This window comes from Pongo abelii, chromosome 4 (assembly GCF_028885655.2).
Source record: "Pongo abelii isolate AG06213 chromosome 4, NHGRI_mPonAbe1-v2.0_pri, whole genome shotgun sequence".
Taxonomy (NCBI): Eukaryota; Metazoa; Chordata; class Mammalia; order Primates; family Hominidae; genus Pongo; species Pongo abelii.
In genome coordinates, this window is record NC_071989.2 from 89213916 (window position 1) to 89233591 (window position 19676).

The window sequence follows — 19676 nt, forward strand, 5'->3', positions numbered from 1 at the left end:
TGTTGAGATTCCCAATCCTCTTTAGCCTTCCCAGTGTTATTTCTACCTCTTGTATTTCTCTGTAGTGAATGAAGTTAGAATCCTACACATAAAGAAAGGCACAGGCCTGTGAGAGGAAAAATTGACAACAGAAAGAAAAGATCAGTGGTTATATTCCTGGTCTGGAAAAGATAAGGCTATATAGGTAGGTGGCCTATGATGAAATAGGTTCCACAGAATTAACTTATAGCAAGCTCCCAATGTTGTTTCACAAGGATATTCCAGGCTGGAGCAAAAAGTAAAAAGCCAGCCTTGTGTATTACGGCTATGATAAGATTTGTGATAAGATTTGCATATGGAAAATATCCCCATAGTTTCTAATATACACACTGAATTAAGGTGTACTATTGTAAAGAAGATAGAAGTCATTTTGTGATATCTGAAGACTTTCTATTTCCTTTATGTATTTGGGCTTTTGTCCATAATAAAAACTATAATATGACCTCATTTCTAAGATATTTTCCTTTATTTTCCCTTCTCATATCTATCTTAGGGATGGCAAAAATAGGATAATGATGAGAATGAGGGATGAGCTAAGGTGATAAACAGGACAAGATAATAATCAAAGGAAAGCAAGAAGTAATACTGAAAGAATCACATAAGAGTGGTACAATGTTCCCGCAGAATTCGGGGCATCTCATTCAGAAATAGTATGCCTGAAGAATGTACATTCTTTCATTTATCCAGCCATTCTTTCATCAAATATTTATTGAGTGCCAATTAAGTACAAACCACTAGGCTATCAAATTGAACATGATGTATTTTTACAGTCTTTAAATATGCTTACCTCCCTAAGGTATGAGAATTTTTACACTGCTCTTAACTGGTAATTCAATACATGCTTGCTAAAACATAGCTACAATGAAGAAAGGGCTAATATGTTGAGAGATTTCCCTACCTATTAATCTAAGCTTCCAAAACTTCTGGAAGAAGCCATGGATCATTTAAGTCCATTTAATTTTTTTTCCTAAATTTGAATCCAGTTGTCCCCCTTATACAATACTTGACTACTTTCTAAAATGAAATTGTGCCCTATAAAAATCATTCAGCCATTGACATAGTTTGAGTCTGAAGTCTTGCTTCAACAACCACAAACAGCTTTTGAATATTTTAGGTACTCAAGATATTATGTTCACACCAAACAAATTAGTTGCCTTGGGATGCAGAGTTCAAGCTGGAAGCATTCTGAAACAGTGAACAGCTTTGGGAAATGGACTGGGTTACAGAACATAACAGTTATGCTATCCAAGTCAGTCTACCTAGTGCGATAAGTATTTACCTCTCACTGAGTTGTATTTTCCCTTGTTTTCATGCTAGTCTCGTCCTTCCTATCACCCCTTAAATGTGAGCCTTTTTCACACCTTTCTATCCCCAGGCCTCAATTCTTATTTTACCTTTACCACTTCATTAATTTAACCCACTCTTATCCCTTAATCCACTTTCTCTATGTTCTTCCTTCCTAATTTCAGACTTCTGCTAAGCATATCACAAGTCTCATATGATCAGCCACATTAATTACAAATTGTTTTTAATTTTTCTCTCTTCCTCAATACTTACAACTAGACAGTCTCTTTTCTTCTTCATTCTCATTCATTATTTTCCATTTTGTCAGTCACCATTTTAATTCAGGGGCTGAATTTTCCACGTATATCAACACTATTAGAATAGCCTCCTAACTGTGTTGGCCTTTAGTCCTTGCCTTTCTTCAGTCCTCATTATGCCCTCAGATTCATCATCCTAAAATATAATTTGCTATTTTTTGAATATGCTAAAAAATGACTATGGCAGACGGAGCAAAAGTTTCATCCAGTGTAGTTGGAAAAGTACTAATGAAAATTTGGAAAACCTAAATTTTCATGGTTAAACCACACTCAGTCTTTAAACAATGACATGTCCGTAACTTCTCCAGGTACCAAATTTCTTATCTATTCAAATGACTAAAACAAGCAGTTTTCAAACTTTTTAAAAGTTTTTGAACTGTAATGGATTGAGATGTTGTAAATGAATAAAAGATTTTTTAATGAAAATTATTACTCAAGAGTTAACCAAGAACCCTTGAGAATTCTAGAATGGGGGTGGGGGTTTGAGTCAGATGCAGAAATAGCTATTGTAATGCTTTTGGAAATGATGAAGACGTTACCTAAGGCATCTGAAGTGGGATTACAGAGGAAAAGACAGCGTTCAGGCAATGATTTGGAAGTTTTGATAACTAGTTGGAGGTAAAGAAGAATAAAGAGGATAAAAAGAAGAGTCATTTGTGTCATGGGCAACTGATTATATGGAGATTCAATTTAATTAGAAAGAGAAAATAGAAGGAATTTGGATAGAGGAGAACTGAAATGCTTTGGTTAAAAGAGAAGGAGGCCAAGAACCTCTATGATTGGGTGTTCTCTCATTCCTAGGCACCATCTATGGCCCTTCTACAATACTCCAGGAATTCAGGGACTTCAGCGTGAAACCACTTTTCAGTGGGATAATTTCACAATCTCCTTGCAGTTTTAATATTCTACCATCTGTTAGCTAAGCACTGACATTGTGTTTGATTTTTCTACTCTAAACATCTCAGCTTAGTGTTCCTTAAATATACCTTATATTTTTCCAACTTCATCCAGTTTCTCTGATATACCTTCCTCAGCACTTGTCTTATCCAAATCCTAGTCATCATTCAAAAGCCAGTGCACATTTGCAGCATTTAAACCTATATAGTATAGGGTTATTATCTGTATTACACTCATAGCAGTTAACTCTTGATGTACACAGCTCATATACCTTTCCAAACAGATTATGAACCCCTAAAGGGAGAAATTTTTATAAATCTTTGCACCTCCCATAGCTTCAATCCAAATAATTTGTACATAAATAGGTATTCAACAAAAGTTAATAAACAAATGATAGAAGTGACAGTGCATCCCTGATGAAACCCCATCTCCAAGCCAAAGACAGTTTAAAGCCTGAAAGCCAAGCTAAAGGTCAAACCCACGACTAGATTGAGAATCTGTCTTCCCATTTGGCACATTTTTCTCTGCTTGATCCTCAGCATTCAACGATTTTACATACACCTACCCTCCCCTAATTGGTTTTTTACACTGTTGTGCCCACCTTTGAGTGGTGTCTTTGTTTTAACCTTTTTTGCGTACTCACAAACCAATCAGAATGCATTCCCCTATTCTGAGACCATAAAAGCCCTGGGCTCAGCCACACTGGGAGAGAAACCACCCGATTCCGGGTATTCAACCACCCTTGCATACTCTCTCCACTGAGAACTGTTTCATTGCTCAACAAAATTCTTCTCCACCCTTCTCACCCTTCAATTGTTAGTGTATCGTCATTCTTCTTGGATGCGGGACAAGCACTCAGGAACCACCAAATGCAGGAATAAGCTATAACACAGTCGGGCTGGGGCATGCCTAGCCCAGCCACGGACTGAGCTGGTGTGTAGGTGGGCCGAGTGGCTGGACTGCTTCCTGCGGCAGGCAGCATGGCTGAGCAAGACTGGGGGGGAGATGGCATCACCAGCCAGAGGTCCCCAGCTTGCAAAATGACTGAGAAAAATCCCGTGTCAGAATGATCCTAAATTATGTCTACCAAAATCACTTCCCTCAAGGATAATCCTCCCCTACAGCATAGTTACATTTGTTACTAGTTGTGCCCTTGTCTTCTTTAAAAAGATATTAACAAATATATACATTTTTAAGGTAAGTTTGACTTGGTAAGAAAACCTTTAAATCCACCTTGAAAATATCTGTACCTTCTTTTACAAGAGATTCTGAGACTTTCCTTCTAGAGAGTTTAAAGCACCTGATCTTTGGGAACTGATAAGAACTATCTACTGTGGCTGGCTGCAAATAATTCCTTGTATTATAAGAGTAGTCATTTGTGATTTTAAACCCAAGAGACAATGGAAAGCATATGACGTATATGTAGAATAAAAGAAATTAACACTAAAAATAAATGCAACAAAATCTATAGACATTTCATGAAGTCTGAAAATAGATAACCTAGGCCGGGCGTGGTGGCTCACACCTGTAATCCCAGCACTTTGGGAGGCTGAGGCGGGCAGATCACCTGAGGTTAGTAGTTTCAGACCAGCCTGGTCAACATGGAGAAACTCCATCTCTACTACAAATACAAAAATTAGCCGGGCATGGTGGCACAGGCCTGTAATCCCAGCTACTTGGGAGGCTGAGGCAGGAGAATCGGTTGAACCCGGGAGGCGGAGGTTGTGGTGAGCCAAGATCACAGCATTGCACTCCAGCCTGGGCAACAAGAGCGAAACTCCGTCTCAAAAACAAACAAACAAACAAAAACAGATAACCTATTCTTGTTAGCACAAAATAGAGGGTCACATCATTATAGCTCTATCCCTTATTTCTGGCTAAGTAACTATTACTTATCTCATAGTATATATTCCATCAAAGACACAGTACTTGAAATTGTGAGGCTTTTATTTATTTAAAAAAGATATAAACCTCTAATCTCAGTTGTCAACCCCCATTAAAAACAAGAAAACACAATAATTCAAATGTATACTTTGGGTAAGTGAAAGATGAGTTTTGCTAACGGTTTTTTGTTTCTTTCCTTCATATCAAAGGGAAAAGAATAAAAGTAAGAGATATATTCACTTTTCCAAGTTGCCAAAATACAATCATTTTAAATGAAGCTGGATAAAAAGTAAAAAGTAAACAAGTGGCTATAAAAATATGATTCTACAAATCTAAGGTATTTAGATACATTTTTACTTAAAAAAAACTTTAACTTATTTCCTATGATTTCTACATCTCCCATAGTTAAGTTATAAATTTTATGAATTTTACATCTCCAATTGTAAGTTAAAAATGCATGCTATTTTTGAAAGAATATCATGTTTTTTAAATTTTTTGATACTATTGGCAGCAATCACAGGCAGTGTAACATCAGCATGAAAATAGTAAGGAATAAAGATCTTTCCATTATCATCTTTTCACATTTACCAGAGACTAGATTATAATTTAAAAATATTTCAGTGAGAGAAGGGGGCTTATGATGTTTAAAATACATACTTTGAAAAAATATATATTATTTTTACAATAAAATGAACTTTAAATAAAGTCATCCTGTTTTGTTTCTCTCTTTTCCACATTTCTTCATTTATTTCTTTATGGATTTCAGAAATCTGTATCTATATAAAATTCTAGTCTTATAAGATAAATACATTCTGGAGATCCATTGTACAACATAGGGCATATGATTAACAATACTGTATTGTGTACTTAAAAATTTCTTAAGAGGGTATATCTTATGTTAAGTACTCTTACCACAAAAGGGAAAAAATAAAGCAAAAAGGGGAGAAGAACTTTTGGAGGTGACAGATAAGTTTACGGCATTGGTTGTGATGATGGTTTCATGGGTGCATACTAATCTCCAAACACATCAAGTTTACATATTACATATATACAGCTTTTTGTATGTCAATCATACCTCAGTAACATGGTTAAAAATAAATTTTAGAATGGCTGAAAATTACAACTATTCAGTTTATGGATGTCTCTCAATATGTGCACATACAAAAAACAACAGATATCTTTCATAAGAAATGCTAAATGCCTGTGCACGTAACATGGTAAATTTAAATTTTATTTCATTAAGTTTTTTAGTTTCCAATCTCAGAAGAGTGATTAGAACTCATTGAAAGGTGAAATTTAATCTGTTTTAAAGTAACTTTCCTGAATGTGAAATAATTAACAATTGCAGATATTTGGAAAATACAGTAATATATACAGACAAAAATAAAAATCATGCATTATCCCAATATCAAAAGATAGTCATTTTAACATTTTGGCCTATTTTAAATTAACAGAATTATTCATTATTTACCTCATTATGCCTCCAGTATTTCTTTTAAAAAGTAGCTTATTTGTCAATATTCATTCAATCTTATAGATAAGAAGTAACTATAAAATAATGACTAATTTTAAACATTTATACATGCAAGTGAACATTTTTAACGCTAAAAACACAGCTACTGAAGAAAGGATTTTTTAGAATACTTTCTTGAGTACTTTATTTTAAATTATTAAAGTATTTTAAAATTCAGTAGGTAAACATATTAATTACCATTATAGAAGTAATTCTGTAATAAACTCAAATGCAGAATATAACATTCTAGAATTTTACCAAAATCTTATTGTTTCCGTGTTTTCCATTTTCTTCCCCAAGTCTTTCAAGCTATTATATTTACATGTTAGAAATAAATTTGTTAATCATTTTCAGAAATTATCTACTATTAAGAATTTAGGAAATCCTATTCAGGAAAATTACCATAAAAGAAATTAATGTATTTTTAAAAATCAAATTGTAATATAAAATCATATAGGTCAAACTCTATCTTTTCACCAACCTCCAATTAAAAAACAAATCAGAGATGTATTACCATTAAAAGAAACTGGTTTTAAGATGTAATAAAAATAGCATCCAAGAATAAATCAAATCGCTTAAAACTAATATTTAAATTAAACATCTGACACAATGTGCTAATATTCATAATGAATTATAAAATTCAAATACTGATTTTTTTCTAAACTATATTTTCCAAGGACCAAATTACACGGTAAGGGGTTGTTCCTCCTTTAAAATCTACTCGAATTTTACTCCTACCTCTGGCTAATGCTCATTTCCAAAACCTATTTAAGTGTATTTCTAAAGCTAATAAGTGTGAATACTTTGAAATTTTCAAAGTGTCTTATGAATGCAAGATGATGATGATGATGATGAAAGTGACGATGGCAACAACGATGATCATTTATCTAATGCTTTTAGAAAGAGCTGCTAAATTAGTTCACTTTTCCCCTTAAGATCTCCATGTTGAACAGTAGGGTACATCTTTCTTTTTTTTTTCAGGCAAAAAGACATTTTTATTTGCAGAAATAGGCCCTTTAGAGGGAGGCAATTATTTATAGCTGATAGGAAAAACTGGTATACCTGAATTCGTTTGGTAAATTTCATTTAAAATAGGAAGGTTATTCTTGTTATTCTAGTGAAAGAAAAAAAATATGGTACTGCATTATGTCACAGATTTATATTAAAGAAACAAAGTTTTATACATTAAACCACTCTTACAGGGATATATACTGATTTAACCAAAGAAAATGAATTTGAGATTTAATAAAAATCTTTTAAAGATACTAGCGTGCAGCTTGAAATCAACTATAGAGTACCATGAATATCTATTTAAAATACCCAATTGAAATGACCACATTAAGATTGCTTCCTTTCACCTCTATATTTAAGTTTAAATTTACTTTTTTTCTTTTATAAACAGTGGTGTTTTTTGGCTTTTGTTCCATATTGAACAGAGGATGAAATCAGTATTTCAAAACCTCTTGTATGTCATCAGGATAAATAATGTACTATTTCTAGGAGGGAATTATTGGTTGGCCACTTTTTTTTTTTTTTTTTTTTTACAGAATGTAATTTTGGAAAAGTATTTATATGATTAATTTCTTAAAATGTAGGCTATCAAATATTGTATCTCCTTTAAGAATAGAACACTGGCACTCTCTAATGCCATCTAGTTGTCAAAATTAGTGGAGACAACATCTCCCGTGACTGACAGGCCAAATCAAGGCATGCATCTCTTAGTACAAGGAATAGATGAGATGGGGTACCCCACTCTATCCAATTCCTCATATTCTTCATGGGTGGATCTCTGCTTTATTTCTTCTGTCAACCAAGGGTAAAAAAGGCAAATGAGGTTGTTCGGATAAATCCCATGTCCTGGGCCCTGCCTCATCTACTTTTTCTCTACTTTTTATTTGCAGTAGCGTCCCTTTCACTCAGATTGTTCCCCAAGAGCTATTGTTCAGTGCGTATCAAGCTTTATGAGTACAATCAATGTCAGATGAGGTAATCACAAGCACTCTCACTTGAATAAGGTTAGTACACATTTAAAGAATTGCACAGTCCCTGCCAGGTAGCCAAGATTTTCACTTCCCGTAAGTCTGCATGCTCTTCCTCATGCTATTTTGGAGGGTATAATTCTTCTGGCCATTTCTAACTCTTCAGTCTAAGGCTGAATTATTTTCCTTGGAAGAACAAGGTCTTTTTTTCCCTTTTGAGCGCTGGTTCTGGTTTTTAAGGCATTTTACACAGAATGATGCCAGCCTCTACAAACTTGACAAGTATCCCTATGGTTAAGTTTTAGGTACTTAATATCAGTTATTTCCTCAGGCTCCAGCCCCAATTCACTTCCTCCCAACCAAGGAAACTGGATTTCCTCCATCTTAAACTCAATCGGTCCCTCTTTTATGGTTAGTTCTGCAAACATGTTTCCCTAGCCCCTTCATAATACCATCTTCTCATTCTTATCTTCACTGTTTTTTTTTTCTTTTCACAGTTCTACTTTCTGATACTATCAGCTCTCTAAAATCAGATTTGCAGTCCTTCTAAAAAAAATGCTCAAGCCAAGGACACTCCACTGCCGTTCCTTAAGAATTAAAAAAAATTACATTTTCATTTTTGCACAGAATCTTCTACTCTCGTCTGGTATTTCCTTTAATCCACAATAAATTTTATTTGGGGAAGTGAATTCAGTAGGGAAGATATTTAGCCTTATGATATATAACCAAAAGTTACAAAAGGAGAAGAACAGAGTATTTCTATATTTAATCAAAAATCTTATGTGCAAGGGAGAAATTTATCATTTACAGAAATCTTATAATGAATGTTTTTGTAGAATAAATTACTATATATTTAATTTTCATAAAATCTGAAATTTCACAAATCAGACATGCTTAAAGATAAGAAATTTCTTTAATAGCTTAGAATTAGGCCTACGCTTTATCCTAAGCTTTAACAAGACTCAAATGCCCCTTTCTATTTCACATTTAAAGTTATGAGCCTACTTTTCAAGAAAAAAGAGACCAACCAATTTCTTAAGTACCAAAACAAAAGAATAGATGAGCCAGTGTATTTTTTAAGAGCAGTGGTTAAAAAGAAACCTGACAGTATAACTTTGTAAAATTATATGTTAACTTACGTAATCATGGAAGGCTTTTGCTTCACTTGAGTGTTCACATGTTTCACGTCTCTCTGGAGCTGCACAGTAGAGATCCCAAAATACACTAAAAAAGTAATCATGGTAACATTAAGAAAATCATACAACACCAATATGAGAAATCACAATTCCAAAAGTAGAAGACATGTTTTTCTTTATACAAAATGTTTTGTCTTCAGAACAGACATCTATTTGAAAGACTTAAATGCAAGCAAGGCTCTTCATGCAATAACAGTGTTACCATCTAGCCATCTTTCAGAAATGCTAAATAAGACTTTTATAAAGAAAAAATTTTATAGCAATAATTAAAAAATTGTCATTCTTATAACTGGCTGTTTACATGATATAAAACACTTGATTGGAGTAGCTGTAATACTTTTCACAATTTTCCCATGAAGAAAAGAAACAGTAAATAATATCCTAATTTAATAATTAAGGAATAAAGTGGTCCATTGATTTTTTTAAAGATAATTTTGTTGTCCAACTCATAGGCCAATACCCTGACCATTAAATTATATTGTTTAAACAAATGTATTTTCTTAATAATGGTATTTTTCCCTGCAATTACCAAAATAGTTTAGTAACTTTGAAAATACATCGTAACACTTCTTTTTTTCTCCTATTCAAGAACAGTGGGAAGTGAAGCAGACTGGGGGCGGGGGGGAAATTATGCTCCTTACAAAACATACAGCTCTGGTCATCCTTCCATCTACTAAATTAACAATGAGCACATGCAAGGATTCAAAAATCAGGAAAGCAAATGTTTTAAAGTTTTGGCTATAAATAAAGGCAATTATAATTATCAATAGAATTATTTTTTTATTCCACATTTCCCACTCTATAAAAGCGGAAGGTAGATTAAGACAAGTAGTTAAGAGCACAGGCACTGGAGCAGGACATATCTGAGACAGGGCCAGACCTGCTGATTACCAGCTGTGACAGCCCTTGAGCAAGCTACTTAAACTGGTCAGAAACACAATTTCCTCATCTATAAAATGGGGTTGTTGAGAAGATAAAATTTATACCATATATGCACAGTGTCTGACATATAACAAGAATGTTATCAATAATATCATCAACACTATAATTAGTTTGCATGAAAGCTTAAAATGCATATATATTTTTAAGGCAGGTCACTGTGGTAAGGGCACACACGATGAAGATACAACAAAACTTGGTAAACTGAAGCCAGACGTTTTGTTTCAACCTTCAAAGATTCATTTAGTCTTGATCTCTCTCTTCTCAGCTAGGAGAAAACATTCTGTAAGCCTTACAATGCAAAGTTAAGTTCATAATTAATTCGGTAAAGTAAGATTACCTTCAGCGGGGAAAAACGTGAAAAACTGCGTATCGACATTATTTCCTTTTCAATTTCTATAATAAGCAGTAAATACAGAGAAAACAATAAAAACAAAAATAATTTAAGTAAATTTCAATATTTTTAGGAGAGTGAAAGTAGTGAAAGTTATAACTGAAACCCTTGCAGCCTTACTGGGAATAATAAGACCCGTAGATAAACAAGGATACAGCTAAGTTTTTCACCTGGATCAAGTGTGTTATTCATTACACTGTATTGCAATAATGTTCTTAAAGAACTTCAAAGATCTTAAAACCGAAGTTTTGTAATGTAGTCTTTAAACTGTATTTAATCAAAGAATATTATATGCAGCATTATATGACAAACAATATAATATCTCTTCTTCTTTCCTAATTTCCCTAATTTCCACTCAAGTAACAGAAGACCTCTCTTGAAAAGTATTCCAATTGCATTACTTTTATAATTCCATTGTAGTACTTTTAAAAGATTACCTCACACAATGGACTGGGGGAAAATAATGTATTGATTTACTGTTGGAGTATGCCCTAAGAGTTATTAAATAAACATCAGAAATAATTATTTCTAAATATATAGTTAAATTAAATATCTATCTTATAAAAGTAACATTGTTCTACTTCTATTTCTATGTTTGCCTTTATGGATTTAGTGGAAGGTCAAATATTTATAAGACCAAGCTTAGAGATTATAAAACAAGTGATTAAAAGAGGATAATTTTATACGTGGTGTTTCTGAGAATCCTGTATTGCTTATACATGATCTTGTTTAACACAGGCAAAGAAATAGAGCCTTTAAAAACATGTCTCATGGCAAGCCTTGTGCTAGGTAGGTCCCATATTTTAGTGTCTAGGACAAGTGTGTATTATTTTCCATACATTTACAATGTCTATTCTATCATTCTAAAGATCAGTAAATCTTCAATTTTAAAAAAGCCCTACTCATCAGGAGAGTTTCATAATTAAGTCTATAATAATCTAGGATATGTTATGAAATTTAAATGATAAAATTAATTAAAAATTAAATACAAATTTAGTTTTAGTGCTATGATATTCAAGTTTTAACACATGCCCCATCTATTTTATTAAGCATATGTATGTTCTTCCTTCTAAGAATCACAGGTAGGAAAGACATTTCAAAATTTTATCATTTTTAGAAAATTCGATCACATTTTGCCTATTTGTAAAACAAGGTTGAGTATCCCTTATCTGAAATTCTTGGGACCAGAAGTGCTTCAGATTTAAATTTTTTTTGATTTTGAAATATTTTCATTATACTTATACTTAGTGGTTGAGCATCCCAAATCTGAAAATCCAAATTCTAAAAGGCTCTAATAAGCATTTCCTTTGAGTTTCATGTTGGCACTCAAAAGTTTTAGATTTTGGATCTCAGGTTTTCAGAATAAGGATGCTCAACCTATATAGTAACTGGTATAATACATCCTAATATTTGAGAACAATTGGCCATATCATGACATCAACAACAAAGGTTGTAGTAAGACCAAAACATATGATTTTAGTCCACATTCTGCAATTAATTCATGCTTGCTTTTGTGAGCTAGTAGACAAATCACTTAACTATAATGTTATAGCCTTATTTAGAAAATAACGAGGCTAAAACCAGAAGACTTCTATAAACCTTCATGAATAAAAAATTTAAAAACTATTTTCTTCCAGTAATATTTCAAATATGCATTAAATACCACATCTATATAATATGCTGTCATACATTGCCCAAGAAAATAAAAAGGTATGTAATCCATGGCACAAATGTGACTATTGGTCCAAAACTAGTGATGAATTCAAAATTGCTCACTTGCTCAAAATTGCTCACTTCACCTATATATGCTACATAACTTGATGTAGAAGTTATATAGTATATATAAAAATTTCACTAATATTTTTAACAAATGCTTTTGGCTGATATTATGACAATGTGATAATTAGTATACAAAAATGTAGACTTATCTCCTAGAGGAAGAAGTAGGACTTTTAGTTTAGGTAAGTTTCATAGCAATACTTGATTTGTGCTTGGGTCAAGGGATTTTACTGATGTACTTTAGTAAGCTATTCTGATGATCCACTGTACTTGTTCCTTTATCTCCAAGAGGGCCAAGCTCAGAAAATTTTGAACCTCTAAAGATGCAGACTTTGCCCCTCTACAACCTGAGATGCTGGTGACTAAGGAGCTTCTCAGTTCCTCTAATCCTACAATTATTAAACATGAAAGCAAATATTATCCTTGAAATGTAGTGGGTTCATCATCATGAATAATACTTTAGAGTTTTATACAGTCTCTTTATTCCCAAGCAGAAACAAGTGAAAATTTTATATTTTACAAATGAAGACAGAGACTGAACACAGAGAAGCAAAACTTACAAAGTATTGAAATCTTTGATCTTATATCATTTATTATGAAAATCTTCCCCTCATAAATCAAGAGAAAATACGGCATTCCCAAGTTGAAGATTCTCAACCCAACACTGTATCTCCCTCTATTCCTGAGAATGTAAGCTGAAATGACTTAGGTAGCTTGTTAATATCTCAAGGGAACACAGAAAGCAAAATGGTTGTCAGAGAAGTCTACAAGGGTGAATAAACATGCCAGATGTGTCCCAGAAGATGGAATGCTAACATAATTATACAACTTATGCCACTGGCCAGATCTAGGACTACCTGAAAACAAAAATTTTTTAGAAGACAAAACAAAACAATACAATAAAACACCATGGAAAACATTTTTTCTGAGGAACAAGCCACGTTGTTATAAGCTCAAGTCTTAATAACTAAGGAAGTCATTTGTCTTTGTCCCAAAAATATATCAATGAATGTTAGTTACTGACAATCTCTGTTTAAGAAAACTATCCTATCCATTCATAAGACCAAAAACAGTTTCACATGAAATGTGTATGTACCTGTTCTTCATCTTAGAACTTCCCCATATGTATAACTTGTATTAATATTATTCCCTAGCATTACTTAATACCTTTAAAAATGAAAGCATTAAATTTTGCTTCACTTTTATAAAATTCTCACAATACTCCTGGATTAGAAATAAATTTCTATTTTAAAATATAATGAAGATAGTTACCATTATTGAGTAAGTACTATACAAGCATCATATACGAAGTATCACATATTCAACATCTAATCCTTCTAATTATTATCGCCACTTTGTAGATGAAGGAACTGAAGCTTAGGTTAAATTAGATTAAATAATTTGCCTAAAGTCACACAGTGGCAGAGCTGGGCTTGAGCCTTTTAATTATTACGTTATTTTGCTTCTAACATGAGTGTGGTTTTAAGAGTTCTTAATGCAAGACTCCTTATTCTGATTACGGGCAGGTTTCTACAGTTCCAGCAGTCTGAGCAGCATCAGCTATTATAAGAGTGGGATGGATACCTGTCCCAGATAAGACAGCGAGCACATTGTTAGCCTACCTTTGACCCCATGCATCAACTCATTTCCTGAATATCCTATGGCAACCACCCCCTCACCCTACATGCAGCTGCCAGGGATCTGTGGATGCCTCAATATAGACATGACTCAGAAGAGAAAACTTTTGAGTCCCATTTATATACACTGCCTGGAATTAGCCACTCACAATGCTCAAATGGGAAATGTAATTAATGACTTATTAATAGTGGGACACTGAATTGAGCTCTGTGATTAAGAAATATGTGTTACTGAGATGAGCACTGGTTACAATTCAGGAACTTGAATTCTAACTCTAAATTTGACCTTGGGCAAACAGTTTTCTGATTTATGTAAAAAGAGAAAATAAATGTTATGTATTTTACAGTGTTTTATACAGAGACAAAGAGATGACATATGCAAAAGTAATTTTAAAAGAAGCTTAAAGGTACTAAAAATATTATAGAAAAAGTCTCATATAGCTAGTATAGAGAAATAAAAAGAAGTTTTCTAATTAACTTGAGTAACATTTGCCTCATTTTTCTTTTGAGTCCTTTACATTTAATGAAGATTCCCTCAGTTTTTTACAATGCTCTCTCCCCACCAAATTTTCCTCTGTATTCCACATGCCTTTCCTCTTCTCCCACGCTGAATTTTAGTTTTGTTCTCTATGGCCTATGTTTTTCACCTTCTCTCTTGCTAACACTTTTTCTCCCTTCTCACTCTTATCAGCCTCCTCCTTCTAGCCCCGTTGTCACCTACACTGTCTTATAAGATGCTTAGTTTAACCCAACTCAAATAGTTATTACACCTTGCCTGTTATAGGAAAGACATACCAGATGAGTAAAAACCAGTAAGCCAATTATAAATATTATACCATTCTAGTGAGCTAACTAATGCCATTGCACTTGTTTTCCTGTGGGTATTTGGTTATTCTTAGCTGTACCTGATATTATTCATTAGGTTCTAAAATAATTAGAGTGCTAGCATACTACAAGATTGGACTTTCCACCACCAGGTGAAAGAAACAGAATTCTTAGAATAATCTTACATTTTATTTTCTCTACAATGTTATATATATTTGATTTCAGAATATAAATACAGGAGACCAAAGTCACTTTAAAAGGTGCTCTATATTTTTATTTTGTTAAATAAAAATGAGGTATAGGCTGGTTGTGGTGGCTCATGCATGTAATCCCAGCACTTTGGCAGGCAGAAGCAGAGGTGAGTGAGTCTCGATCCCAGGAGTTTGAGACCAGCCTGGGCAACAACGGCAAAATCTCATCCCTACAAAAAAATACAAAAAAGTAGCTGGGCATGGTGATATGCTCCTTTAGTCCCAGCTACTCAGGAGGCTTAGGTGGGAGGATCACTTAAGCCCAGGAGATGGAGGCTGCAGTGAGCTATGATTGTGCCACTGCACTCCAGCCTGGGTGACCCTGTCTCAAAAAAAGAAAAAAAAAAAAAAAAGGTGTACTTGCCTGCTCTGAAGCTGCTAATAAAGACATACCTGAGACTGGGTAATTTATAAAGGAATGAGGTTTAACTGACTCACAGTTCAGCATGGCTGGGGAGGCCTCAGGAAACTTACAATCATGGCAGATTCACATGGCGACAGCATGGAGAAGAATGAAAGCTGAGCGAAGGGGGAAGCCCCTTATAAAACCACCAGATTGTGTGAGAACTTACTATTTCTAGAATAGCATGGGGGAATCGCCCCCATGATTCAATTCCTCCCACCAAGTCCCTCCCACCACATGTGGGGATTATGGGAACTACAATTCAAGATGAGATTTGAGTGGGGACACAGCCAAACTATATCAAGAGATATGAGAGTTATAAAAGGCATCATATCAAGAGCTATAGTTCTGCAATTAAAACTTTAAATAGAAAGTTTTTAAAAGCCTATGTTTTAAAATTGCACAAGTAAAAAAACACATTAACATCAGAAGAAAGAAGCTTATTGGCATTTTTATTTCTGGAAGTAATGTAAGAGTTAGGAATGTTTAACAAAAAGTACAAACAAGAAGTAAGTTTTCAAAGGGGATTTGATTCAGGTAAATGTATTGTAAACTGGGATGCTGAGCATGGGGTAAATAAACTAAAAAGGAAAAAAAAAAGTGATTAGGGAAATCACATTAGAAACAAGGGAAAAAAGCTCCGGAAAGTAAATCACATAAATTTCTCTATCCTATATTAAAGACAGAAATTCCCCCTCTTCCATTCTGAGGCCTTTGCCTCTCATCTCGCTGGCACTTTGTTCTGCTTATTTTGCATATGTCATATGTATCTCTTTTTCATACATCTTCAAACACTCCCACTCTTCACCAACTTTTCCCCCGAGTCTACTAGTCTCTGCCTCTTTTCTCAACCCTCTTTAATCCATCTTTTTTTTTTTTTGAGACAAGGTCTTGCTCTGTCACCCAGGCTGGAGTGCAGTGGCGCAATCTCAGCTCACTGCAGCCTCCGCCTCCCAGGTTCAAGCGATTCACCTACCTCAGCCTCCCGAGTAGCTGGGATTAGAGGGGCACGCCACCACACCCAGCAAATTTTTGCATTTTTAGTAGATGGGGTTTCACCATGTTGCCCAGGCTGGTCTCAAACTCCTGACCTCAGGTGATCCACCTGCCTTGGTCTCCCAAAGTGCTGGAATTACAGGCGTGAGCCACCACACCTGGACCCTCTTTAATCCATCTTTATGTTGATGCCAACTGAGTGTCTAAAGGCACAAATCTGATCACATCAGGGACCTGGTTTAAAATCTTTGGGATATAGTCCCAAATCCTTAATGTAAGCAGGACTTCATAATCTGTCCCCTGCTTTTGTCTCTTTATATTTGATCACTTCCTAATACTGGACCTATAGATGAACTGGTCCATACCAAATTACCTGTCATTACTTGAGTGTATGATCATCCCTTTTGAGATTTCACATTATTCCTCACTCCAATTACCCTTCTCTCACTCAACTTTCAGCTCAGCTCAGATTCACTTTCTCTATGATGCCTTTTCTAACTCTCCCAAGCTAAAGTGAGTATTGCTCCTGTGTTGCTATTATAACCAGTACATATTTCTTTTTTAAGTTTCTTTCCAGCTTTATAGAGGTATGGTTGACAAAAATTGTATATATTTAAGGTGTACAATGTGAAGTTTTGATATATATATACTTTGGAAAATGATTACCAAAATCAAGCTAATTAACATATTCATTACCTCACATAGTACCTTTTGTGTGTCCGTGTGTGTGTCTGGTAAGAACACTTAAGATCTACTCTCTTAGCAAATATCAAGTCTATAATATATTATTATTAAACCAGTACATACTTCTGCTTTAATACTTTTAAATTGTTTATCTTTCCTGCTATTTATTTCCTTGAGGACAACACAGTTTTGCACTCTGTAAATATTTGGTGAAAAGGCTTAAACAACAGAACAATTCTAATTTAAAATATTCTATTAAAAAATGGAAATGAGAAGAAGTCATAAAATTAACAACTGGTCCATCCAGCAGGACTCTTACGTTGAGCAAATGAGCAAGCAGTCAGTTCTTGAAGAATATATGTTATCCTAATCATGTAGACCTCAACAGCAGCAACAGCTTTCCTGGTCAACATAAAAAGGCAACAATTATTATAGTCCTGAATCCCTAACCTAGAGCACAGATTATGAAGTCCAGGTTGAAAGAGTTAAGGATAAGAAGGTCAGGCATCTGCTGGATTTAAAGCCCATGGTAATGGCTAGCTAAACACAATAATCAGGGAAGCTTAAGATCTGGGCATTTTTCTGAAAGATGAGATCCATAGCTCTCATCAGTTCTCAGAGGACCCCATGACTTCAAAACTATTAAGAATCATTGATTTACATAGATGAAGGAGGCACCTCAAAGAGTATGTCAGTAGCTTCAGGGGAAAAAATATAAAACATTAAAAAACTATACCTATATATTTAGCATGTACTAGATTTAAATTGAACAAATATAATCTAAAAATATTTATGTGCCCATTACTTACTTATTTGATATCTACAGCTGAGTACAAATTAAGTTACTTAAAATACCAACACCATGGAAGAAGGGACCCCCTGAATCTAAGAGCAACAGAAAAGGGAAAAAAAATGGCACATTTAAAAGCTGCACCATCTGACAGCTGAGGTAAAAAAAAAAAAAAAAAAAAGCTACAGAAGCAAAAAGCCAAAGTATTGAGTAAGTTATTATCAAACATCTACAGTGTAGGAATAAGTTAAATTCATGAGAAAGCATGTAAAAGAGAAAGAGGTGTAAGAAACAAAATTAATGCTATAATAGAACACTCTTAAAATCCTCACTTTGTTAACCCGCTGATCCAAGTCAGACTCCTAAAATGGTCTCTTATGCCATTTGCAGACTTCACTGGAAACACACAAAATGAAAAGGTGTCAACAGGTGAGGAGACTCAATTACATTTGGAAAAAAAGTTAAGTATTGACAGGCTAGATCTGGATATCATAAATACTATATAAAAAGAAAATTTGAATTTTATACTATTTACAAAATGCCAGTCTTAAATCCCAGGAAAACAGCATAATGATGGTGTTTAACTAGTGAACCGTTGGAACAACTCTGAACCAAGAGACCGCACCTGTTCCTGCCCTACATATGTGAGACAAACAGGGGAAACCCACAACCACAACTGACCAAGTGCGGTTCCACTCACCATGGGACTTCTAGTAAGGCATGCTTTCAGGAGAAAGATTAAAAACACGATGGCATTAAATAACGTTACAAGGAAACCACGTGCATGGCACTCAAAGACAGCTTTTGTTTTTTCTCTTAAAGATGCTAAGAGACGAGTGTATACCGTACTGAGTAAGAAATTCCTTTAATAGAAGAAATAGAAAAAAAAAAAAAAAAAAAAACACCCCATCTAGCTTGTCCATGTAAATACATGGACTACCAATTGCTGCTGCAGAAAAGTCACATTCCTGGGCATAGTGGCATCACAATGCATTTATAAGCTACTACAATATTAACTAGGATTTAAACACTGCCTGGCAATATTTTGTGTGTGCTCCTACTCAGTTCTTTCTCTGGGTCTATTTAGAATTATTTCAAACTTTTCTTTAAAGACTATCCTTCACTCTTTTAAAAATTCATCATCATCATCACCACCACCACCACCCTCAGTACCCTCATATCCTATTTTGCAGAGGAAAAAGAAAAGCTATCAGAATAAGAGCTAATTTTTTTGAACCCTAGATCAATTTGACTCATCATCATTTTACAGATGGTAAAACTGAGACTGAAAACAACAAAACCTTGCTGAAATGATAAGTAGTGGAGCTGAGACACTGAATCCACATGTTTTCCTTTCTCCTTGCCTCACCCTGCATCTCCACACACACCATGAAAATACTGTAGAAAATTGGGAAGATAGAGGGGAAAACTCTACTTATAAGTAATGGAAATATTTGCAGAAAGAAAATCCCATCTGTAATCCCACCATATTAAAACAAATTATTTTTCTTTTTTGTTACCTTAATACCCATTTATGCTACACTGTACATGCAACACTATGTCCTGCTTTGTTAAAATGTCTTACGCATTTCTTTTGTCATTAGTGTTCATCATTATTAAATGTGTAATAACAGCCCAAGAACAAATGTACTATAATTTTTACAACCCTTCCTTTTATTTGCACATTCCCTAAACTTTTCTTTCGTTTCTATTCTGTCTTCTATTCCAACCTCTCTTCCAGTCAAATGCAAAATACTCCATGGGAAATTCCTCATGCATTTAGACAGTTAGTGGCAGGCTTGAGGAAGATACGATATTAGGGGTAAGGACCTTAATCTAGGTTCCACAATTGTTAAATTCAGAAGGAAA

The 19676-nt window shown here is 34.2% G+C and overlaps 1 protein-coding gene across 23 annotated transcripts in view; it reads right to left on the reverse strand.

The window, feature by feature from the left end:
• The window catches only part of SSBP2 (single stranded DNA binding protein 2), a 334708-nt gene that overhangs the window by 196581 nt on the left and 118451 nt on the right, over positions 1–19676 (reverse strand). For 16 of the 23 annotated variants that reach the window (XM_063724171.1, XM_063724172.1, XM_002815708.6 and 13 more), the window contains one exon: positions 9053–9137. Coding sequence is in view for 12 of the 23 variants with exons in the window: in XM_002815708.6 (XP_002815754.1) it covers positions 9053–9137 (85 nt within the window). In the remaining 11 variants the exon portion in view is untranslated. Of the gene's footprint in view, positions 1–9052; positions 9138–10388; positions 10445–17336; positions 17420–18139; positions 18204–19676 lie in introns of all 23 variants that reach the window. The other 7 variants (XM_063724170.1, XM_054555704.2, XM_063724169.1 and 4 more) reach the window with 3 other exon arrangements.